Source organism: Camelus ferus, chromosome 32 (genome assembly GCF_009834535.1).
Source record: "Camelus ferus isolate YT-003-E chromosome 32, BCGSAC_Cfer_1.0, whole genome shotgun sequence".
NCBI classification, from domain to species: Eukaryota; Metazoa; Chordata; class Mammalia; order Artiodactyla; family Camelidae; genus Camelus; species Camelus ferus.
Genome location: NC_045727.1, coordinates 1698252 through 1724823, shown reverse-complemented (window position 1 = coordinate 1724823; position 26572 = coordinate 1698252). Strand labels below are relative to the sequence as shown.

Genomic DNA, 26572 nt, shown 5'->3' with positions numbered 1-26572 from the left:
TAACAATTTCTCCTTCCACCTGCACTGCAGGAGAATAAGCTACTCCCCATCCCAGGTACACTTTTTTTTTTAAATACCTAACAATGTCATATTTTAAAATGATGCTTTTGTATAATGTGTGTTGTTTTTTATTCGCTGGTGAGGCTGAGCACTTTGCATCATTTTTTTTGCCCAATTCCACCTTTTTCACTTATCAATTGTTTATAAGCACCCTCAGGCACTTTTTGCTGCCACTTGTCTTCTTACTGGATTGAAACAACTTTGACAAATATGAACAAAAGATAGGGCCCTTTAAGTCTTATTTTAAGAGCTTAAAATCATTATGTAACAGTATATTACATAGATGTTTCGGACACATTTAGAACTAGAGTACCAACAAGTTTTCCACCCGCTTTCCCAGTAAACTATTTTAAAATGAGCTTCATGTGTTGAATTTTACAAATTATTGAAGAAAAACTTTCAAAACAACAAAAACAACGAAAGGACTTAAAAGTCAGGAAAAAAAAGACAAGTTAGGGATACAGGCCCTAGAAAAAGACCTTTGCTATTTTCTGAGTCCTTTTCTTCCTTCTGGTATCACCAGTCAACCTGAAAATTAACTTTTCCTGATGCTAAGGCACTGAAAAGCCAAAATATGCAGTTATATAAGAGACATATTCTTGCTCTTATGTTTAAAATGTTACAAAAAGAGCAGATTTTGAATGTCCCATGGTTTCATGCATTTTAATTCTCTTTGAAAAGCAACTGAAAGGAATGCACGCGGGCCACTCGCCTGCACCGCCTCCTGCTCAATAATGCAATCACACTCCTCGTTTTACCCTCATGCCTGTTCCAGCTGTAATGTGTGACTGTTTCACAAGTTTACTACACGGAAAGGGGTTCAGAAATAAATGAAAGATTAGGGAGGAAAAAACAAACACAAAAAGGGAGACAATGTGAGAGCATTAACTTAATATAAAAATCTGTTAAAAGCCATATTGCCATTTGCTAGCAAGTTAGTTTCTCGAGAACTTAATGGCATTGAACACCTTTTTCTTGGAAGTATAAAGATAAAATCACTTCTTATTCCTGAAGGTGAGTACACAGTTATCAAATATGCTATAATCACCAAACATGTCTTGTAAAGTCTAAAAGTTTTGTTTCAGTGTACCTAAAAAAGCTGGGATATTTCAAAATCATGTGGATAAACGAAGCACTGACTAGCACCAAGCCTCCAAAGCAGATTCAAGCTAAGACACTTCACCTGATTTAATCTTGTCTGCAAAGTGATTCGTCCTCCAGCAGAAGGCATTCGACTTAGTGCTGCCTCAATCTGTTAACACACAAAAAAATGTTTAAATAAAAACAGAAGAAGAATTCTAATTACTGGCAGGGAGGTTTATAACAGAATGGAAAGAAAAGACTTCAGCCTAGCATTTTCCTGTCCATCTCGTCTTCACCTAAGTTCCCTCTGTCACAATTGTAACAACAGCTCGGCTCAAACACGTTTTCCCTGATGCTCTGCGTGGCGGCCACATAACTTCCTGGGATGGGTCTAACTCAGTAACTCCCTTCTGACTATTCCTCAGACATAAGCATTAAGTTCAGAAAAAGATTTAAAACATTGTTTTTTGTTTGTTTTTACCTGGTCTTTTTCTTTTGTAAGTTCATCAAAAAACCGTTCCGTTTCAGCTAGGGTCCTAATTTTGGCTGTATACTCAAAATCATTACCCTGTGGGGCTACTGAAGCAGGCTTACACTGTTCATAGCTAACTGACTTATTCTTCTCCCAGGCCGACCTCACAGAGACGTTCTTCACTCCGCTTGGCAACGGTTCAGGGGAAGAGCTATGATTAACGTGGATGTCAGTGGCTTTTCCTGAATACTTTTTTTCTGTCAGAGAGAAAAGAAATTTCTTTTACTTCTTACCAGTTTTTCTAACACAGCATATACATAGCAAAATGTTACCCGACTTGACTTTCTCGAAGTGCCTACTACACAGCCAAAAATGTAATGAAAAGAGATACATAATCAATCATGTTTACTCAGTTTTTTTCCTCCACAGAATTCTAAAAGCTTTGCCCTCAGTTTGACAATCTTCACAACTTCCCTAAATGAATATATGCAAACTTCCTGTAAACTTAAAGCAAAAAAAAAAAAAAAAAAAAAAGTTGAAAACCTAAACAACACACTTAGTGGACATATATCAACATTACAGAGTTAACATTTTAAGGGCCTACGCAAGTGATTTCACATACATTATCTTATAACTATATTCCAAACTTAAAATATGAGAAAAAGAAAAAATTACTCAAAGCCTAAGTGGCATATATATTACAGAATATAAAAGTAAAGAAAAACTGAACAGTACGGCCCTGGTAATTAAACATTAACGTTCCCTGTACCTCAGTTTCCCAACCTTGCAGTGAGGATACAGCATTGACACGCAATGAGTGTCACAAATACTTATTTTTAGAGGCCCCTGGGTAAAAAACGATTTAAGTGCAGGATATAACAACATTTAGAGCCTTGGAAAGATATCAGAAACTCTCAAAATGAATGACTAAAACCATAACTAATAACTTTTTAGGAAAAGATACCTTCCGAGTCATCTAGAGGAAGAAACTGGAGTTGCTTTCTTGGATTGGTACGTTGTAATGTAGACACAGGAACAGTATCTAAATCATCCAAAAGTATATCAAATCTATTGAATGAAGCAAGTTACTTGTGAGAAAAAAATGTTAACTGATTTTCCCTATCTCCACTAGAAAGATGAGCTGGCTGGCATCCGGTTAACTCACATATTTAGATATTTTTTAAAGAGAGAGCTGATCACATAATTTTTTAAAACTGAGATTTAAAATTTTCTAACACAAAATTATATTAACACAATAGTGACTTAAAGCACTTACCCACACATTACGTCATTTGATCTTTACAACAACAGTATAAAATAAGAAGGCAGGCATTATTAACCCCATTTTATAGAAGAGAAAACTGAGGTTCAATGTGTTTAAGAAATTTCCCCAAGAGCCTGATGGACTGAGTCACCAGCACTTATGTCTTAGGGGGTCAGTGGTCGTCCCACCACAGCACACACACACTGCTGACCACACTTCCTCTAGAGAGCAATTTTCTCAGGAGCACAGGCCAACTTACGTTCAGTGCCAGGGCCATAACAGGACAGCCCACTTTCTTGTACAAGTGGCTCAAAATTTTCCCTGTATCCTAAACCTTTTCAGGAAAACAAAGAATTATCATTCTGCACCCAAAGACTGGAAGGGGTTCTGAGGCAGTATTTAAATTTTGCAGTAGCCAGTTTACATAAGTTAAAAACTGTTCTCATGTATTATAGTGCTTGTATATTAGCAGTGTGTTTATTTAAATTATTTAAATCCACAAAGTTCCCACTGACAACTGAAAAATTAGTGATAGCTAGAGGCATAAGTTGACATTTTTAAAAAGTCAATAATACGTATATTTTATTCTACAATTTCAGAGAACTTACCGAATCGGACTGCTTTCATTTTTGCTAAGTAGATGACTAAATCCTGGGGACAAATTTTCTTTAGGGGATCGCTTTGGACTGTAAGCCACAGTCACTGGTGTTAACATAATCTCTCTTTTTGCTACAGAGGAAAATGAAGAGGAAATAGTCATTTCCTTCTGTATATATTATATTGGCAGAACAATTTCTTTTTCAGTACTTTTTTTCTAACTTTAAAAGGAATACATGTAAAAGGTGAGTATACAAAATAAAAATTATTCATAATCCTAACATCTAGAGGGAAACACTGTCAACATTTTAGTACATTAGACCGTAGTTTCAGCACTCTGACTCAAAACTGGTTTTTCAGGATTTTAGAAGTCGACTGGAAATAAGATGGAAACACCAGTGCACTAGTGAACATTCCTAATAACACAGGCATACACGAGTCTCCTCAGCTGTTATGAAAATGGAAATCAAGAAAGCCAGTGCTTAACTTTAGAATCATAATTGTAACTGGCTAAAGAAAACGGTGACTAATGCTGAATAATCTTAGGTAAATATATTTTAAAAAAGTCTTTTTTCAGACTAGCTTAATTTGTTTGAATTAATGTTTAGTAAGATAGTTGTCTACTATCAAAAATTGTGAAGTGGTATTATTTACAAAATATTTGCTAGACACACAACTAAAAAAATCTCATTTTGATGAATAGTGAGAATTTCTTCAGTTGTAGTACTGTGCAGTCAGACAACGTTACTGAACAAGGCATATTTGGGGGTCCTGTCTCAGAGCCCTCCACTAGGTTAGTAAGAGCGTATGGGAAACAGGAAGCGTCAAACAGCGTGTACGGCTCAGATGTCACTCTTCTGAGCCCAAGAGACATAGATAGATCTCTAACTCTTACTTGGAGTACTTGATTTACGATTTGAAGGTGGTAAAGATGACGATCTCTGTGAAGCAGAATTAAATCTCTTTTGTCTTTGTTGGGCACCTTTCTCTGGGGATCGACTTGCATTGACTGAACTGTCAGTTTGCCGAGGATTCACTAATTCTGTAACAGACAAATGTAAAAAACACACATATACATCACACAAAACAAACGCAGCTTCAGTTACCTGCCTTTATTAACAGATGGTTACACCAAGCAAGCAATTCTTCTCACTATCTGGGTTGTAAAGATTATTTGCAAATGCAATACATTACAATGATAAATGCTTGATGAAAAAAAATGTGAGCGTTTATAATGAATTTATTCTAGTTCCCTGTTTACAGCTGGCATTCAAGGTATGATGTTTCAGGAGAGTTTATTTTTAGAAAGCAGGTCACTAACTTATTTACTACGAGATGCTGCTTTGGAGCTGCAACACCAATGGTGTTACTGACGTGACTAGCAGGCCCAAGCACGTATGCACCGGAGGAAGCAGCAGTACCGGGACCTGTGGAGAAACACTGCTGCACATCCTCCTTGTCCTACTTAAAGCTGCTCAGTGACCAAGAAAGGGAGAGGAGGGAAAGCCACTGTTCCTTTATGAACACCAAATGTCTACCTTTTTTTTGATGTGTGCAAGTAAGACAAACTGATGTAGACATTTTTCAAATATCCATAAGAATGCCATGAAAATCTTTAATGATCAGAATGTAATAGGTCATTTGCTTTGTATGGAAGGTACACATGCGACGATGATTAACTAACAACAAGGGGATACGACTGTCTATGAAATGGGGCTAAAGCAGCAGCAAAATGCATTACACTTTCTATTTCATTACTTGAAGGGGTCCATTTTATTTTTAAGTTTTTAAAAATTGAACTAGAGTTGATTTACAATATTGTGTTAGTTTCAGGTGTACAACAAAGTGATTCAGTTACATATCTATACACATACAGATGCATTCATTATTTCTTCTGATTCTTTTCCATTATGGGTTATTACAGGATACTGAATATAGTTCCCTGTGCTATAGTGTAAACTCTGTTGTTTCTCTATTTTATATATAGTGATGTGTTATCTGTTAATCCCATACCCCTTTCCTCTTTGGTAACCGGAAGTTTGTATTCTATGTCTGTGAGTCTATTTCTGGTTTGTAAAGTTCATTTGTATCAGTTTTTAAGATTCCACGTATAAGTGATATCATGATATTTGTCCTTCTCTGACTGACTTCACTTAGTATGAGAATCTCTGGGGTCCATCCATGTGGCTGCAAAGCACTCCACTTTAAAGGAGGTAATATAATAGGAGGACAGAGGAGAAGAGATCTGTGTATCTACACTGACATCAAACAAGGAATAAAACACTTACTAGTCGAGGCATCCTCTTTCTCTGTCTGTGTGCCCCAATTTTTAAATACCTTTTCTTCATCAAGTTCTTTCAAAGCTTTCATGATTGGTGTGTCTGAAGTCTCTCTTTGTGTTTTTATTAATAAACTTGTTGGTGAACTTCCAGGTGAAGGATCCTTTTCCAGAGAACGGTACCTTAAATAATAATTGTAAGACACAAAGTGCTAAGGACTGAATACTTGTGACCCTCCCCCCCCCCCCCAATTCTTATACTGAAGCTCCAATCCTCAATGTGACAGTGTGTGGAGAGGCAGGGCCCTTTGGAAGCGATTAGGTTTTGATGAGATCATGAGGGTGAAGCCCCCACAGCTGGGATCAGTACCCTTACAAAAAGAGGAAGAGACACCCTGATCTCCCTCCGCACACATGCACCAAGGAAAGAACGTGTGAGGATAGAACCAGGGCCCAGCCTTGCTGGCACCCTGACCTCACACCTCCCGCCGCCAGAACTGGAGGAAACAACTGTTTGTTGTTTAAGTGGCCCAGTCAATGGTGATCTGTTACAGCAGCCCGAACTAAGATGCTTTACTGGGATTATTAAGGGAATAACATGAGGGCTGATAGTTAAGACTCCACGATGAATATGTGTGCTTTAAAATGCAAATCAATTAAAACTGAACCTGCATATAGTAACAGACCAGTGCTTCCCAATCCGTTTCACAGCCTAGCACATACAGACATACAGTATTTATGACGCTCCGGAGTAAATGAGCGAGGTTGTTCATGGAGGCTGGGGCTAGCCCCAGGGTGAGGACCAACTGCAAGCGCTCGCACACGGCTGTGCCAGCACGGGTGGAGACAGCTCTGCGTAGCCTGTGAAAGGAAAACTTCCTAAAAGCACTAGACTTTCAAAGTAAAATAAAAATCAGACCCTCAAAATTGAGACCTTAAAGCGGCAAGAAGATGGCTCTTTACACGGCAGCTCTAAGGACACCTCTAAGGAAACGTAACGGTTCCTAAACGCGACCTCCGACGAAGCCATCTCACCCAGGAACGCGGGTCCCCTCCAGCTGGCCATCCACCTTGCTGTCCTGCGTGTCCAGAGGCTGGCCGGTGAAGATGGAGTACTCTGCTCCCGGTATCAGCCACTTCCGCCGACTGACATCTGAGGTTGCCAGCGTGCTGTTAGGGACGAGAGGAGTTCTGAGGCACTGCGAGGTTTGTGCTTCGATTTGCACTGAGCACATACAGGAAACAATGTGCTCTGAAATATTATTTACACAGCAATTTAAAAACCGCATAGAATAATCTATTCTAGCTACATGGACTCTATTTTATGGTTCTTGGTTTCTGTTAGTTATGAATATTCCTGAATCTCAGTCAAGATTCAGGTGCTGTCATATCCACACGGCTCTGAACACCCCCCTAAGTCGCCCCACCGCACTTCACACCCTTCAGACCTGTCGTAGCTCAGGGCACGGGGGGGGGAAGCAAGAGCCCCCGTCCTGCCCCTCCCAGACCAGCACGGGCATCACCAGAGAAATCGACACACCAAGGAGCCTCCTGCCCACGTGCCCAAGCGTCACCACAGCATCTCACCTCAAGGCCTTCGACCCCTGGGCTCCCCATTCTCTGCACAGCAGCCCCTCCGAGCTTCACCAGCACCCCTTCCCTGCTCCTGGGTGCACGCTCCTGAGAATGTCTCATCGCCTGACTCCCTTCCCCACTCACCTTCCACCACACCTGACAGGCAGCTAAGCCCTAAGCCTGGATGGCTGCCGTGACCTCGCTGTCCTTCAGTGTCTGTACTCCCACCCCTGAGCTCTGCTGGATAAAAGCTGCCCAACTGTGTGGCCTGGGGCGTCACGACAGCTCATACCACCACCTCAAGGGGACACCCGACGCTGCTGGTGACGCAGCTTCCTGTATCAGCGAGCTCCAGTTCTCCAGCACGACGACCTCACACCCTCTCCGCTCTCCTCCGGCCACTCACCCTAGCCCTGCCTGCCAGGGGACGACCTCACATCACCCCCCGGAGAAAAAAGGGAACCATAAGGCAAGGTCTCCTGTCTCCCTCTCTCTGCTCCCTTTCACAACCAAACTTTTTAAGAGCTGTCGCCTCTTTTATCTGTTTTCATTTCAATTCCCAGTCACTCCTTTCTTCCGTGTCCCCTAGATTTTTAAATTAAGAATCATTTCAAGCACTCTTGAAAAATCAGAGACTACTATAAACAACCATTGGCCCATACTTAGTTTTAACAAATGCTAACATCTTACCATATGTGTTCTTAATTGTAAGACATACATCGCATTTATATAGTTGCTTGTATTTTTTAAATTATATAAAGGACATAATGTACACACCCTTCTAATGCTGTTTTTTACACTCAACATTACGTTTGAGATTTCCCCGTGTCAGTACGTGCAGCTCTGCCACTCCACTCACTCACCCCCAGCACACGTGGATCACAAGTTAGCGCTCCTCTCTCCTGCTGGTGGGGTTTAGTTTCTCATCAATCACCTTTCAACAAGGCTACAATTAACATGTGTAAGAATTTCTCAAAGGTAAATACCTAAGAGATGAGCTACCAATTTTCAGTCCAACCAGTAGCTGGAGGGCTCCTATGTCATATCTTTGCCAAACTTCACAACGATTAGACTTTAAGCTTTGCCTGTCCGGCAGTGTGAGTGGTAACCCACTACTGTCTTCATCTGCATTTTTCTTATTAGTGAAGGGAGCCTCTTTTCATTCTCATCAGCCATTTAGGCTTCTCTCCCTGTGAACAACTTGTTCATATTCTTTTATCACATTTCTATTGAGGAGGTTGTCCTTTTCTTATTCATCTGTGTAAGTTCTTTATATTCTGGGCTAATCCTTTACTAATTCCTGTTCACTTTAAAAATGTAAAATATTTCAAATGTGAAGACATACAGGAGATACTCATGCACCAACCATCCTGCTTATAAAATCTTGACTTCTCCGCTATACATCCTTAGAATTCTGAAGCGTGGAACACTACACACACCACCGAAGTCCCTGCATACCTCGCCAATCTCATTCTTCCTCCAAGCAACTGTTCATACTATATGTGTTCAGCATTCCATGCATGCTTCTACTTTTACTACATCTGTATGACACATAAGATACGAATTTTGCTAACGTTGATATAAACAGTACCCTATTTCTTCTGCAACTGATTTTTTGTTGTTCCACGTTATATTCTTAAGATTAAACCATGCTGACAGTCTAAGTCTAGTTCAGGGATCGGCAAGTTTTTTCGGTAAAGAGCTAGATAAGAAATATTTTAGGTCTTACAGGCCAGATAGTCTGTCACAGCTCTTCAACTTTGCCACTGTAGTACAAAAGAACCTACAGATGACACATCAATGAGTAAGTCTGGGTGTTTTCCAATAAAACTTTACTCATGGAATTTGAATTTCATATAATATTTATGTGTCATGAAATATTATTGACTTTTTTTTTCCAAACACTTAAAAACAAAAACCATCCTTTGCTCACGGGCCTTACAAAAACAGCTGTTAGGCTAGACTTGGCCTGGGGCTGTGGTTTGCCAATCCTGATCCAGCCTGTGCACATCACACTGAACAGTTTTCTGCGTAGATGTATCACGACATCCTGACAGCCCAGCCGCCAGACACCCAGGTTGTTTTCACTCACTCTTCCACACATTCCCAGCCGGCTTCCACTCCCATCACCCTGCACAAGCCACACTGCCCTCCAGGCCATCAGGAGCCGCTAGCTCTCAAAGCAGACCATCAGTCTTTGTCTCACCTGCTCTCTCGGCAGCTGCTTCATTTGCCTCCTGGGTTTGTAGCAGCTCTTTCTCAGGCTCCTCTGCCAGCTCCTTCTCTGCACAACACCAAAACACTGGGGGTCCTCAGAGCTTTGTCCTGGGCTCACTTCTCACTAAACACACCTATCTACCCTATAGCCTTAAGCCTCTCTAGAAAGATGCCTCCAAAATTTATAACTCTGGCCCAAGACCTCATTTCTGTGCTCCAAATGCAAATTTATCATCACCTGCTTAATTTCCACTTGAAATTCACATGAATTTCAAACTAAAATATTCAAGATGGAAACTCTTTATCCTATAGTCTGCTCTTCCCAACTCTTCCCTGGTTCAATATGTGGCACCCTTAGTTGTTCAAGATAGAAACAAAGGACTTACCCGACCTTACCTGATACCTCCCTTTCTTACCTTGCCATCCAATACATAACCATGTTCTGTGGATTCTACCTCCAGAACCTTCTCAAGTCCTTCCCCTCTGTCCATCTCTACGGCCCCCACCCACCCGCGCCATCTCTCCCCTGGCCCGACTGGTCTCTCTGCTTCTACTCTTTCCTCCCCTCATGGCAGACACATTAAAAAACAGAAATGACATGACACAATTTTACTGTCACAATCTAACCCATCAGAAGCATCCCAACAGACTTAGAATAAAATCCAAACTATTGGCCACGGCTTAGAAAGTTATGTACGATGTGTCTGTGATTTTATCTGGGGCTCCTTTACCCCTTGCTGGGAACAGTCAGGCCACACTAGCCTCCTCTGGGTTCTTCAGACATAAAACTAAGCTCTTTCCTACCTCAGGACTTAACAAGAGAAATTTCTCTACCTAGAACACCCCCTTCCCCTCCACACCTCCCACCTAAACAACTCTGCACACACCTCACCTCTCAGCTCACACGTCATCTCCACAGAAAGGTCCTCCCTGATTCAAACCGTAGTCCTCCCTTTTGTTCAATCTCAAATGTCCAACTTCAGTTATTTACACAATTTTTATTTAAATAATTCATTATGTCCCACAGAGATTAATTAGTAAAGATCTAGAAAAAGTTTCTCATTTGACAATTACAATTTAGAAAGGTTAACATTTACAATTAAATTTTTTTCTGATAAAACATCAATATTAGGAAGTTATCTACTCACTTAATACTACTTACATCAACATCATAACAAAAAAAAACAATTCTAATACGAAAAACACTTACTCCGTAAATGTATTATCAAGGTAATACTCTTAGATTATAACAAAGCTAATTTTGAAAAACTAAAGAGAAATCCATACAGCCTAATGAAGATCACCTCTGTAAGTCTTTCCATTAACATGGGAATAAAATTTCTGGAATTTTGAGATGTGCCAGCCTAATGTTCTTGTCTACAGATGATACAACTGAGCTCCAAAAAAATAAGTGATTTGCCTAAGGTCACACAGCTGGGCACAGTCAGAAACAAAAACATCCCAATTCTCCTCACCCCAGTCTGGTTCTACTATTCCCTCTCTCTGGCAAACGCCTCTGCATAAGAGCTTTCAGGACATCTAACAATTAGATGCTTTTACACATCTATGTTCCATAATGACCTTCAACCCTGTCTTTCTCATGATTTAGACAGATGAGCATCTCAGTTCAATGACAGGGTGCACTATTTCTAGCTTTACAGAGATTAAACAAAATAACTTACTTGGCACGTGAGGGTCTCATGGGAGTTTTAGAATTATGACGAAGACTTAACATGTTTTCATGCTCTACTTGCTTGACCTGAGCTTCAAGTTTTGAAATTGTTCTAATTCAAAAGCAATAAGACAAATTAAGTACATTTCAATAAACAAACAACAAACTTAAAATTCAGCTCAACTATAAATTACTTATTTTAACAGATACTTTTAGGGTGACAAAAGAGCTGCAAATCCATGTGTCTTTTTCATAGTAAAATCCCACCATTCAACTTTAAAAAGCTGAACAAAATCAGGAAGAATAAATAGAAAGGCAAATAGAAAAAATTCTACACAGGAGCATTTCATATGCCACAACTGAAGGAAAAGGGAACAACAAATGGACTTAATACAGCAAATAAAAAATAAATTTGACTGCAGATCAAAACACATAGTATAAATTAAATGAAAATAGTAAGTTCAAGCAATCAAATAAATTTCAATTCTAACATACTTAAGTCTAATATGTATGTATTCATATGAAATATACACAGGCTCTCACAAGAGAGGAAGCAGGCCTACCATCCAAAGCAGAGATAATAAAAAGAACTTCCTGTCCTGAACAACTCTCAGCCCACAGGCAGCTTACCAAATTTGCACCCTGTTCGGAATAAAAGCTTACTTCCAAGTTTACCAACAGGAAATAGGTACCCTGGCCAATTGTTTTGAGGATATTTTGGCATTCTTTCTCTTCTTTTAAACTGAATATGTCTTCATCTCAACGTTTAAACTCAAATTCTTAGCTACTCTGTTGCAAGGAAGGTTCGAGAAAGAAAACTTTAACAGGACTGATGCTTTATACCAATCTGATACGGAAACAATCCCTAAAATTGAATGTATCACAGAAAAGACTTGAGCAGACAAGAAAGCTAGACAGCGTTCTTGTTCCTTCCTATGGGAAGTCCTTAAGAGTACAGTAAAATCTCTAAATGAGGGACATTACTTCTCTCCAAATAAAAAATACAAAAATGTACTCTAAAGCCAATTAGAAGTTTCTAACCACTTGCCACAGGGGCCACTTATGACACTGTTCCTACTTAATCAAGCCCATCAGATCACGAACATAGTCCCTAAGCCAGGTCTCTAAGCAAGCAGCTGACCACAAAATTGGTGTGAATGTGGTTTTCCTTCTGGAGCACAAAAGTAATTCAGTGAACCAGACTGCTTCTTAGAATGCTTTTCAATGCTTTACTGTCACCTAGGTTTCACCTATGCTAAGTAAATATATATTACGTTTAGGGACATGCATGCCTTTCAGACACAGCCACCAATACAGTTTAATCATTTAAAAATCTTTAGCTAAAATCAAATGTATTTCCAGGATCAAGGGAAGATGAAGATAAAATCTAATTTCAAAGTGCTTCAAAATCCTCGTTTTCATCACTTTTAATATAGACATATATTTAAGGACTGAAAGAACAGTTAGAGGTATTTGCTTATTAGTAAGACAATGTATTTTACCTTTTCAGATCAGAAATCTGAGTATGTGCATCAAGCAATTTGTTCTCGGTTGTATTTAATGTATCCTGTGAAAATAAAGGAAAAATTCAGATAGCTGAAGATAAACATTCAGATGTATTCCTTTTATTTTAAAATGCATAATACAAAACTAATCTAAGACTACACCAAAGAACTACAAAGAAAATTATGCAGAAACTCAGCACATATGGCATCAACCAGAGAGCCAATACACATAATTTAAGGGGAAAATGAGAGCGCAAAACACGGGTTTATACAAACAGCTATGTGTAAGCCTGCTGTTTAATAGGTAAAGCCTACTGTGCTTTATTTGATTAGAAACAATCAGTATTAAAATGGACATGTTTTAGCCACCAATTTGACTAAAACGTCAGTAAGTAGCAAAGCTAAAACCTGCAATGATGAGGTTTCAGATATAATGACTGGCCCCTGAGCCCCCGACATCTGGGCCACCCAGCTGTGCAGGCCTTTTCACTAACCTTGAATAATCACAACCCTGCATTTTATGCAACAGAAATACTTGGACCCCACTTACTTACTGTGGGGTTTCAGTGAATTCAAATACGTAGACCCCAAACAGAGTTTTAATTAAGAATTCAAATATAATCAACTCAACCCTACATAAAGCTATTATTTTGAAAATAAAACTTTATATTTAAATAGCATTAAATAATTATTTGCATCTGTTGGCATTCTACACTCTTCTAAAAATTTCATATCATCTCAAATGCAACAGCCATTCAATAAATATTTGCGAAATTAACAAATCCAACAAACTTCTGAGTTACATTGGCAGATATTTGAAAATAAGGATACTGACACAAGAGAAGTGAGTGGTCAAGTTCAAATAGCTAGATGGGGACAGAGCAGGGGAGAAGAAAGGGAGAGAGGGGCCAACGCTTTTCATGAGTCATCAACCATTACCTTTACTCTTTCGTGTTCTTTTCCAAGGGACTCATACTCTCCTAAAAGCTACAAGGAAAAACAAAGAATTGCACCACATTTAAATATTATAATATCAACTGAGGGACAGTCTATAAAATAACCACCCATACTCTTCACAAATGTCAGAGTCATGAAAGAAAAAGGTTAACACATGTTTCAGATTAAAGGCAGCTAAAGAGATAAGTGAACGTAAGTCATGACCCTGGGTTAGATCCTGGATTGGGGAAAAAGGCCATAAGGGAACAATCTGGACATGGACTGCACCACTATCAGATTTCTTTATTTGGATAACCGTCTGTGGCTAAGTACGAAAGTGTGAGGTAAAGGGCACAATGTCTGCAACTTACTCTCAAATAGTCAGGGAAAAAAAATGTGTATGTGGGGAAAAAAAGATGCCATGATAAAATGAATTTACTTACAAAACAGAAACAGACTCATAGACATAGAAAACAAACTTATAGTTACCAGGCAGGGAAGAGATAAATTGGGAGTCTGGGTTAGCAGATACAAACTAGTATATACAGAATAGATAAATAAGAAGGTCCTACTGTAGAACACAGGGAACCATATTTAATAACTTGTAATAGCCTATTATGAAAAAGAACATGAAAGAATATATATAATGTAACTGAATCACTATGTGTACACCAGAAACAAATAACATTGTAAATCAACAATATTTCAATAAAAAAATAAACAATTTTTTTTAAAAAGTCAGTAAGGAAAAGATCTGTTAAAAAAATGGTACTGGGGCAACCGGTTAATCATCTGGAAAAACAATGAAGTTAAGTTCTGATCACACACCATAGATGAGAGGTAATATGGGGTAGATTAAAGTCCTAAATATATAAAGTAAAGCTTTATAATTTTAGAAGGCAATATATGAGAGAACAACTTTCCAATTTTGGGGTAGAAAAAGATTCTGTAAACAAGACATGCCCAAACCATAAATAAAGACTGTATTTTGGACATTAAAATACAGAACTTGTTGGGAGGGTACAGCTCAGTGGCAGAGTGTGTGCTTAGCATGCACGGGTCCTGGGTTCAGTCCCTGGTACTGCCATTTAAAAAAAAAATACAAAACTTGCACCCTGTAAATGATACCACAAGTAAAGTGAAATGCCAACCATATATAGTACATATAACCACTGAACATCAATCAAACTGGCAAAGAGGTCTGACAAGTCTAAGCACTGGAAATAACCTAGAAAAATAAGAATTCTCATACATTACCAGCGGGAAAATAATTGGTGCAACCACTTCAGAGAGCAATTTAGCAACTGTCTAATGAAGGTGACAGTGCTCGTCTGTGTCCCAGCCACTGCACTCATAGGTACACGTACTCTTGTGACAATGGCACTTCCCCTAGATGTTCACAGCAATACTTCTGTTCACACAAGTTCTTCTAGAACCTTGCTACGCCCCACTGAGAGGTGGTGTCTATTTCCTCTTCCCTTGAACCTAGGCAGTCCTTTGGGACTGCTTAACAAACAATGTGACAGAAGTGATGTTAGTCACAAAAGGCTTGGCTGTCAGGATGCTCTCTCAGGAGGCCTGTCCTTGGTACTCAGCCATCATGCTGCCAAGAAGCCCAAATGAGGCTACATGGAGAGGAACTGCAGCCACCCTCAAAGGCCCCCAACCTCGGAGTTTCCAGCTGAGGTACTAGATCCCACAGGGTGGAGGGAAGCTGTCCCTGCTATGCCCAGTCCAAGCTCCTAGACCACTGAGTCCACTATCAGAACATGTCCAGTTTTGGGGTCACTTGTTTTGCAGCTCTGGTAATTGGAAAAATACCCTAGAGGTACTTGCACACATTTGCATGGGAGACATGTATTGACATGGTCATGGTAGTGCTGCTCATAACAGCAACAAAAGAACCTGGCAACAGAAAGATACATAAACAAATCATTGAAGATTCACACGATGGAATACTACACAGGGATGAGAAATGAGCTGGTGCTGCATGTATCAGCTTGGACAAGTCTTACAAATGGGAAAAGCTGCAGAACAGTAAATACAGGATGGCAGCATCTATATAAAAGATATTCAAGATATGTCAAACAAACATCAGTGATGGAGCATCCGCACACGTGTGATGACACAAAGACAGACACAGGAATCACATTTACACCATTCAGCCCAGCTACTTCTAGCGAGGCAGAGGTGATCAGAAGAGGGTACGTGGGGGGCTTCAGTATCTGAAGCATTTTAATTCTTCACGTGGGTGGTAGGTCCCAATGTATTTGTGACAGTATTCTCCACATCTTTGTGTATGCCAGAAATAGTTCAAAAACAAATGTTTCAATACAAGTGAATAAAAGCTACATGTATCAACATAGTAAATCTCAGAAGCAACGTTGAGAGGAAAAAACAGGCTGCAGAAGGATATATGCAGTTCAATCCATATATAGTTTAAGAACATACAAAACGCTACTTACGTATTGTTTAAAGACACATGCATATGTCATAAAAGCAAAAAGCAACCCATAGGGATAACCAAGAGCACATTTAGCACAGCGGGTACCTCCAGGGAGGGAGAGGAAGGAACAGAAGAAAGTGTTTCTGCTATGACTTGGGTGGCCAGCATACGGGTATTCAGTAATTATTCTCTGTACCTTTCCATATGCTTACATACATGACATGACAGATGCAAAAGAAGTCACTGTTATCACTGGCAATATTCATGTAATGTCAACTGAAAACAACATTCTAGCTTTCCTTTGCTGCTTCACTGCTACTCAAACATAACTGTGGTGGGTTTTCGAATAACTAAAAACATAAACATACCTAGACCTAAGCTTCTAAGTACCACTCTGCACTTAAAGGAAACAGGACTCCTCAGAAAAATGACTTCGGGCTGGGGCTAGAAAAGCACAGGATGAGCCTGGAACGTCTCGCTGTGGCAGGACACCTGGAGGGGCTCAGAGCATGCTGGCAACGTGTCAGAAGGCCACCGAAGCCGGCTGCACACGTACCCCTCTGGCCAAAGCTAAGACGAGGCATCAAAATAAAAACCATGGTGAAAAAGACTGTAACTTCACTGAATAAAATAAGATCCACAAGTTCCATTGATTAGTATAAATAAAGGAGAAAGGAAGGCTCCTCATTCCAGAAGGTAGAAGGAATAACAACGAGAAAAAACACCATTTGGCCACCACCACAGTAATTACTGGTTTCACACATGACTCCTCAGGGCAGGCTAAAGCTAGTGGGTAAAGCTGATGAGAAGAACGTGACTTACAGAGTCTTAAATTATACAAATTACTCTCTTATCAATTACTATTATTTCCAATGAGGGGCAGGATATAACTTTACAGCAGGGAGCCCTGGCAAGCACTACCTTAACCAAGTGACCAGAGTTAGCATCTGAAGTTCACACGTCCCTCCTGATAGGACGTGCCAGGAGGGCTCCGCTCACTGCTGTGGGGTGACTCCTGTGCATTGGGACAACTGGAAGCTAACTGCGATGAAACACACACCCAAACCCCTACAGTGTGCCGTCCAGCAGAACTTCCTGCAAGGACGGAGGCACTCTCCCACTGCACTGCCCCATGCAGTGGCCACTACCCACATCGGACTACTGAGCACCTGAAATGTGGCCAGTGCAACTGAGGGACTGAGTCTCTCCTTTCACTTCACTGTAATCAGTGTAAGTTTAAATAGTCACATGTAGCTAGTGGCTACCATGTTAGAAAGCATAGTTCTCTAAAATAATTAGTCTATGATCTTCAAAGAGTTTTAAGGCTATAAAAGACAAAGGAAAACTGAGGAACTGCTCCAGATTAAAGGAGATAAAAGAGATGCGACAACTCAATGCAACATGCAATCCTGGATCAGATCCTGAACAAGGGAAAAGAAAATTTCTTTTGATATAAGGAGCATTTGTAGTATAATTTGCAAAAACTGAATGGAGTGTACAAATTAAATAAGATGACTCTATTTATGTTAACTTCCTAATTTTGCAGTGGTTATGTAAAAGACTGGCCTCATTTTTAAGCATACCTTGAAGTATTTAGTGGAAAAGGTGCAGTGTATCTCCAACTTACTCTCAACTAGTTTAGAAAAAAATCTTTACATGTGGACATACTGATAAAGCACATACTGTAAAATGTTAACATTCAGAATAGAGATGAAGGGTATATGTAAATTCTTTATACAGTCTTTACAACTTTCTGTAAGTCTGATATTATGTTAAAGCAAAAAGCACAAGTACAAGTTTTAAAAACCAGGAGCTCATGTACTCACAGAAGCTAGAATTATTCTATTAATGCATACGAATAAGAACAGTAACAATCCAACTATGGAAAGTTCTAACCAAACACGGCATACGGAACAGCGCTTCTGTGTGCTCCTTCCTGAAACTTTACTAAAATGACTGTAAAGGAATAAAAAACATAAGGCTTGCTGATATGACATGCTGAAAATGGTACTTTATCTCTGAGATTTTCCTCCAAATAACCCCAGTCTAATCATGAGAAAAACATCAGACGAATCTCAAGGGACATTCTACAAACTACCTGACCAGTACTTTTCCAAACTGGGAAGGTTATGAACAGCAAGGGGAGTCCGAGAAGCCGTCACAGCCAAGAGGAGCCTCTGGAGACAGGACGGCTTAGAGTAATATGATGTCCTGGAAGGAGTCCTGGGGCAGAAAAAGAACACTAGGAAAAAACTAAGGAAATCTGAATAAATTATGGAGTTTACTTAATAATGATATACCAATATCGGTTCATTAATTGTGGCAAAAGTGCCACACTAATGTAAAATGTTAGTAACACGGGACATGGTGTGGGGTGTATGGGAACACTCTACCATCTTAATTTTTCTGTAATTCTAACTATTCTAAAAAAAAAAAAAGCATTTTTTTAAAAAGAAAAGTGTGACTGCAACTACAAAAGTTTTCAGATATGGAAGGCCTCAAAATGTCTCTCATGCCTTCCTTTTCCTAGGGAAGTGTACTCTAGCCAAACTGTTAGACCAAGAAAGAAGATACAGGACCCACACAAAATGACCGACACAATGCAGGGAAGAGTCAAACACAATTCCTAAGATGATGACCAAGTCAAGTCCTAGAAATCTGTGTAAGAGACCTGAAGGGCAATCAGTTCAGACTGAAGCAAGCGTACTGGGGAGGCGGGGGGAAAGTAAGCTCTGTGCATATAAAAAACTAAGCAGATTTTTAAGAAGGCAATTATTAAGCTAGGAATAATAAACGTTGTAAGAGACAGGAAATATAATCACTGAACACTGCAGCTTAGCTCTGAAAAATATGTGCATCGACATAATACTGAATTCTGATTCACCTATAAATGACAATACATTATATTTAAAATCTAAGACAACACTGACTGGAAATCATACTACTTTATGTATTATTATTTACTAAAATACTAAGAGAAAAAAATGCTGCCAGGTAAAATATAACACTGTAATGTAAATATGCAGTCCAATGTCAGAGCTGTCGAAATGTAAAAGAATAAGCTTCTTAGAATCCATTAAATATACGAACCACACTGGAAGGAGGGGGAGAAGAGTTTGTGTGGGGAGCTAAACCGTGACCTTGCACAGAAGGAAGTCAATATACAACGTCTGAAACTGACAGGGAAAAGAGCAATGTAAGTTTGTTGTTTAGAAACATGAGCAAACCTTTAGAAGAAATAGCATAAAGAGCTGAAAATAATGGCCTCTAAGGTAAAGGACTCCAAGGCAGGGCGAGGTGGAGGAGACTGCTGTTTCTCATTTCAGTTTTGACTATTTAAACTATTTATATGTATTACCTTCATGAAAAGAAACTTCAAAAAAACAAAGCAGCAAGAATCAAATCTAAAGCTACCAGGAAGAAAACTTCAACAGCTGAAATACTTTCAGATTTTTATGTCCCATGACAAAGGATATTAAGAAAAACTTAGGGGAAAAAAAAAACAACCTGAAACCTGAGCCGGTTTCAAGGTTACACAATTCTAAATTTTAAGTGAAATTAAATCAAAGTTAAAAATTCTACCAAGCCGCTGTAAATCTGGTTCGTTTTACCAGACACACAGATGTTGACTTAAGACAGCTCAAAGCCGACCTGCTAGAGACAGAAAGGCGTGGGAGTGACACCAGTTCTGAAAGCCCAACTTCCTGCTTCAAGATAAGACCCAGCTGACTCAATCAGAAGGCAATACGTATACTTGCAGCTACAGTAAAGTTATGTAAAATGAAAACAAACGTGGAAAAAGTCATAACAGCTTGTTAGACCAGAGTATCTGAAATCACTTTTAGCCAACCGTGTCACTGAGATACCATCACTTGCCACTTACATCTTGAAACATTTTGTTTTCTTGTTTTAGTCTCGCCTCCTTATCATCTGAGAGTTTGTAAGCATTCTCAAATGCCTCTTCTAAATCCTGAAGTCTAGATTTTAGCCGAATAATGGTATTGTCTTTTTCTTTATTACTTGTTCTCATTTCCTCAATTCTTTCCTGCAAAATTTTGGAGGCACTGCTGGCTGCGTTGAAGCGTTCTCTGAAATCACTCTACAAAAGACAAGGATAATACATTATTTTTAATTTAAAAAAAAATGTATCAATAGCAGCTAATAAACTGCAGATATTAAGACACAGAAAAGTAATAAAACAAACCATAAATGGAAATGAACAAACGTAACATATCGTTATATCCTGGGCTGGAGACTAGAAAGGACTACTCTACAGAATAATACACAGAAAACCACTGCCTGATGCTCTATGATTCCAGGGCTCACCTGTAGGTCACTTAAAGGAGGAAAATATAACCATGGCCCTCGGGCAGTGACTATGAAAGTACAGCTAGGATTTGTTGTCCCACATTAATATTTAGAGGAAAAAAGGCATTTCTTATCCTATTCTCTCATTTACTAGGAAAATAAAAGAGAAAATTCAAAATACATCTGATACATTAATACTCATGCAGTAATCACTAATTGAATAATATTCACTAGGTGCTGGGCACTAGGGTGCCAGAAATATAAGATTAACACAAAGACAGGTCCCTGACTTCATGAAGTTTACAACTGAGGAGGAGATAAAGATAAAAAAAAAAAAAAAAACCATCAAAGACAAAGAAACAATGTCTAGAATGTAACTGGCATTTTCCACCAAAACATTGTTTGTAAGGCTACACACAGGAGAATAAAACTTGGTAATGCATTGGAAAAAAGTTATTTAAGAGGAAAAGTTTATGCATTCCTAGTTACATATCCAAGAAAACTGAAAACACGTCCACATAAAATTTTGTATACAAATATTCATAGCATTATCATTCACCATAGCCAAAACATGAAAATAACCCAAATACTCGTCGCCTCATGAACGGATAAGCAGAATGTGGTGTGTGGCCCTACAATGGAACATTATTCAGTCATGAAAACAAGGGAAGTAGTGGCCCACGCTACACTGTGCATAAACCTTGAGAACATGATGTTGAGCGAAAGAAGCCAGACACATAAGTTCACACGTCGTATGAATCCTTCTGTCCATAAAAAGACAAAGTAGAGTCTTGGTTGCTCGTGGCTGAGGAGAAGGGTGTGTATAAACCCATAATGGCTGAGAGGTTTGGAGTTTCTTTTTGAGTGAGAAAAAAAAGTTCTAAAATTGATTGTGGTGACTATCTACAATAGCCAAGACATGGAAGCAAGCTAAATATCCATTGACAGATAACTGGATAAAGAAGTTGTGGTATGTACACACACACACACAATGGAATACTACTTAGCCATAAAAAAGAATAAACTAATGCCGTTTGCAGCCACATGGATGGACATGGAGATTGTCATACAAAGTGAACTAAGTCAGAAAGAGAAAGAAAAATACCATATGTTACCACTTACATGTGGAATCTAAAAAAATGATACAAATGAACTTATTTACAAAACAGAAACAGATGCATAGGCATAGAAAACAAATCCATGGTTACCAAGGGAAAAGGTGGGGGATAAATAAATCAAATAAACTTGATTGTGGTGACAGTTGCACAAACTTGTGAATATACTAACAACCACTGAATTGTACACTTTAAAAGGGTTGATTTTATGATATGCAAAGTATTTCCCAATAAAAAAAAATTTTCATTAAAGGGTAAAAGTTTATAGTATATGAAGCCAGCAGCCCTCAAAATACAAACTTAACAATAAGACATTCTAAAGAAGAAGACAGACAATATATAACCAATGTTTTTATAAAATTATGCATTTGTCTCTAAAGTTCAATTAATAAAAAGTCTTAAATTTTTAACATTAAGCCACCAGAACAACAACAAAAAGTAGAGTGTTTACTTACCACTTCTCTTTCCAGTAAGTTATTCTTATTTTCAAGTGCTCTCACACGACTAGTAGCTTCATTCAGAGCAATGTCTAACTGGCTACATCTGAAAACCATATATTGAAACAAAACAATTAGAAGATAAAATCCTTTCCCTTAAAAGTATTATAAAAATCTGATCCTCCAAAATATTACATAAAACAAATTCTTAATGTTAAGCTAAGACTAAGGATGCCACTTTAGTAAAATATATCCCAAAGAATCTAACGATATGATGGTCTCTGGAGAAAATGAAAAATGATATGAAAAGATCTCTGAGAAATATCAAGTGAAAAAAACAAGATATGAGCAGTCTCTTGTGCATGAATGTTCATGAAAGCATTATTCACAATAGCCAAAAGATGAATGCAACCTAGTATCCATCAATGGATGAACAATCAAATGCAGAGAGTGTCTGTGTGTGTGCGCGCGTGCACGTGTGCACACAAAACAGAGTATTATTCATTTGTAGAAAGGAAGGAAATTCTAACACATGCTACAACATGGATGAACCTCAAGGACACCATGCTGAGTGAAATAAACCAGTCACGAAAGGACAAATACTGTATGATTCCATTTATACAAGATACTCAGAAGAATCAAATTAATAGAGACAGAAAGTAGAATGATGGTTGCCCAGGGCTCGGGCTCGGGGTAGTGGGGAGGAGTTGTTTAATGGGCACAGAGTGACAGTTTTGCAAAATAAAAAGTTCTAAAAAATGGATGGTGGTGATGTTAGCGTAACAATGTGAATATACTTAATGTCACTGAACTGTACACTTAAAAATAGTTAAAATGGTAAATAGTTAAAACGGTTATTTCACCACATTAAAAAATAAGAAGTAAGACATAGAAGACTGCATAAAGTAACTTTATATTTGTTATGACAACATCTGTATGTGTATACATCATGATTTCTAGAAGGATGTGAAAAGTTAAGTCTAGGATGTGAAAGGAGAGCTTGAGGTAGGGAGACTTCCTATTAAATCCTTCTGTACTGTTTCAAATTAGCATGAATGCTTATTCTTATAATTACTTTCTTTGTCAAGTTAATTAGCATAGAACCTCAAAATAACAAAATACATGGAAGAATTCGGTAACTTTGTGACCCAGTGTTTAATGATGTATTGTGAATAAAAGCTAATACTTTTGTGGCACTGATCACACGCCCAGTCTATGTCAAGCACTCTACATTCACCCTCACAATCCTGTGAGTAAGGGTTGTTATCATTCTCATTTCACAAATGAGAAAACGAAGACAGAAAAGTTAAGTTCCTCCCGAGTCACACTGGGATTCTAAGCCAGGCAGTCCGGCTCCAGAGCCCATGCTCTGAACCACTATGCATTAATGCTTTACAAAAATGAAACACTGATGAAACTGTTCTTGAAACAAAGATCACTAAATAGTTAAGTGTAGGTGTATTAACTGTTATCGTTCTGTTTTAATTGCCACACTGATTCTGGTATGCCATAGGTCTCATCCCCTAAGTGGCCACTGTGCGACAAGGTTAAGTGTGAACAGCCCCATTTGCAGCAGCAGGGGGATTCTCCAATGTGCAATTTTAAATCTGAAAAAATCTACTGTGTATACTGACAACATAGTACTGGCTTTTGTCTTAGGTGAATTGTTTCCCCAGTTCTAAATGACTGCAACTTCTCATTTTGTCTCTACTGTCCTCTAGCACATAGCTTTATCCTGTAGGCCAAATCACGTGCTCTTGGGGGCAGCAGGAGAAAAGAACGTGTTGCTCGTTGTCTGCGTGGTATCGGACATTCCCTCAGGTTACTGCTGTTACTGCTGTAACACAACCGCTTATTTAAAACCCTGACTCCCAACTTGCTCCTCCTACATTCTCCCACTGCTCTGTGTGCACTGACAGCTTTTAGACATAAAAATGTTTTAATTAGCTCTCCTTTACTCCATGCCTTCTCTGCACTCTGTCTCGGACCAAACAAGGTCTACAGGTAGTAGGCTGCTTTCCTATTTCCTGTTTTCCAACAGGAAGTACCTGTGGTCATCGCTGCCTTCTTAAAAAAAGGAAACAAAACAAAAAGAAGGACCGACTTCCCCTAGCCTGCTATCTTTCCCTTTTGTCCCAGAAAACCTAAAATTGATTTTTTTTTCTGCTTCTTTTCAAATTACTTCTACCATTGTACCCCCATCCTCACCACCTACAGCAAAATGGAAGCTATAGAAATAATCAGGACTAAGACAGCATGTTAACCACAGCAGCCACAAATGTGTAGCTAGTTTTCCTAGAATTCCACAAGTTAAACTGTTAACTGAACCAGAAGATTTCAGTTCCCTACTAATCTTTTCTCAAGGGGCTTTGTCTTTTTGCCCTGGAGAAGAATTCTTTGCTGTCATCTAGCCCCAATCAGTTTTCAGTCTGTTTAATTCCATTCGCAAAGTATGTTGCAAGTACATTGCTATTAATAGTATAAAAGCATCAAATTTTGTAAATGATTCTCTCTAAAATAAGTGTAAAGCCATCCCTAATGTAAGACCATTCTCCCCTGTGTTTCTACGGATTTTCTGAACGAGATAATTACTTCCACAGGTTCATGAGTGTCTGGGTTAAAGTTAAGCATATCTGGGTGTGAAAAAGGTTGACAACTACCCCAGGCCTTCAGTCAGTCATAGACTTATTAGGGAATCCACACATAGTACTAATCCCCCTAAAAATGACATTCCTTTACATACACAAAATCTGCTTGACTGTCTCAGTATTTCACCCACATGAAAAAATGTTCTCATCCGTTATCAGTGTTTTGTGAGTTGGCTCAAATCTTTAAAAATAATTACTTAGGCAAACATGTTTCTCTGTGAAAATTTTCCAATACAAAGCACATGTTTTCAAAGTGTTCTATCATCACGATAGATTATACTTCAGGGAAAATAATAAATCCAAGGTGGAGAAACACTAAGTTTACAATTAAATTACAAGCTTTACCTATCTACAAGAATTTGATTGGTTTTCTTCCAATCTTCAACTGCAGAAATTTCTTTTGCCTCCAGTTTCTGTTTCAAACTATTTATCTCTGACTCATAATAAGCTCGAAGATCCGCTATGTGTCGAGCATGCTTTTCCTTCAGGTTCTGCCTGATCCTGTTGGTAAGATTGGAAAAAGTTATTAAGAAAACATCTCCCCACACTCTATCTCAATAAGAAAAACCACGAACAAAATTATTCTCATAAGCAAAAATACAGCCACTTCCCTTTGTACACCCACAGAAAATATAATAGATTAAAATATCAAATTGACAACTAATAAAGTGAAGGAAAAAAGACATGGATTATTTTTTAGATGCTCTACCTAAAAAATATTACATATTTTAAAAAATTTTTTATTACTGAAGTTCAACAAAAACAATTTCCATCATTCAAGCAGGCCCTCACAGAAAGTCTACTGACATCACAAGCCAGTCACTGAAATACGTACTTGGACAGTATGACAGGATCTTCCAGGGAAGCCAGTGCAAAGCAGTCCGGGACACTGTTGGCTGCACCTGGGAGCTGGGACGGACTGACTGAGGCGGAAGTTACCGTGACAGCGTCCTCTTCGTCCACGGTGCTGACTGAGACGTCGTTACTGCCGATGGTACATACGGAAGGAAACGTGGAGCTGGTCCTACTGTCGCTGTGGAACGCGTGATTTTTCCAAGAACCCACTGGTGAAACTTTTTTATTTGAAGGATACTTTGGGAATCCAGATAACTGAGAAGCGACATGACTTTCCTGTGAAAACGAGTCTACGTCAGAGTGACTAGACATACTAGGTTCCAGAACAGAGTCCGGTGAAAAGGATGTTCTGTCATCAAGGGCACTCAAAAAGCCACGGGGGTGAATCCCTGAAATCTGCTGATTTGGCTTCACGTGTAACGTGGGGTCTAGAGTCAGTACCTAGAAGACAAGACAGACAACGGTAAGCTCTCGCCAGGGTACCCACTGCTCTGTTTGAAAGCGAGTAGGCTTCAGGTCTCCTAGGGGACAGGAAGCCCGAGACGAGAGTGAGTCCTGAAGCACCTTCCACTTCCACGCAGCGGTGCCGGCAACTTTACCTCTGGCGGACGAACTGAGCTGGAAGCAGAAGTGAGATTCCTCTCGGGTAACTGCTTGTTCTCCCTTTGTTTTTTATGATAAATGTCCTTCAGTGACGGTAGCTTCATCTCATTACTAGTATTAGACTTAAAGATATGAAACAGAATTATTTAAATAGTATTATCAATGAATCAATGATGAGAAAAGCTTACTTTCCTGATATCAAGATCAGCACCATACAAAGATTTTTGAAAAATTTTAAATAAACTGAGACCCTAGAATGTCAGACTTGCAATAAGAGTTTGGAAGTCATTACCTATTATGAGGCTCCCTCAGAATAAAAAAATTTCATATCCCCTAACAATAAATATTAAGAAGATAATTTGAACCTAAGATACTTAGCAGCCTACGAAAACTTCCAAAGAATAAATTCCTTGGTAATTTCCCTACTCAAAATAAGCACCAAGTTTTGAGGTAAGAAGAGACTTTATAATGAATGAATGAAGCAGGACAAGAAAACTTCTG

At 38.9% G+C, this 26572-nt stretch overlaps 1 protein-coding gene across 13 annotated transcripts in view; it reads right to left on the bottom strand.

Annotated features, from left to right (window-relative positions):
• The window catches only part of MPHOSPH9 (M-phase phosphoprotein 9), a 50743-nt gene that overhangs the window by 5008 nt on the left and 19163 nt on the right, over positions 1–26572 (bottom strand). For 7 of the 13 annotated variants that reach the window (XM_032471967.1, XM_014553749.2, XM_032471968.1 and 4 more), the window contains 15 exons: positions 26068–26193; positions 25449–25909; positions 24959–25114; positions 21984–22071; positions 19989–20204; positions 13663–13710; positions 12721–12785; positions 11229–11330; positions 6790–6924; positions 5765–5937; positions 4372–4518; positions 3488–3608; positions 2580–2683; positions 1625–1872; positions 1244–1312 (listed from right to left, as the gene is read on the bottom strand). In XM_032471967.1, coding sequence (XP_032327858.1) covers positions 1244–1312; positions 1625–1872; positions 2580–2683; positions 3488–3608; positions 4372–4518; positions 5765–5937; positions 6790–6924; positions 11229–11330; positions 12721–12785; positions 13663–13710; positions 19989–20204; positions 21984–22071; positions 24959–25114; positions 25449–25909; positions 26068–26193 — 2259 coding nt within the window. Of the gene's footprint in view, positions 1–1243; positions 1313–1624; positions 1873–2579; positions 2684–3487; positions 3609–4371; positions 4519–5764; positions 5938–6789; positions 6925–11228; positions 11331–12720; positions 12786–13662; positions 13711–19988; positions 20205–21983; positions 22072–24958; positions 25115–25448; positions 25910–26067; positions 26194–26572 lie in introns of those variants that run through there. The other 6 variants (XM_032471970.1, XM_014553750.2, XR_004316728.1 and 3 more) reach the window with 5 other exon arrangements.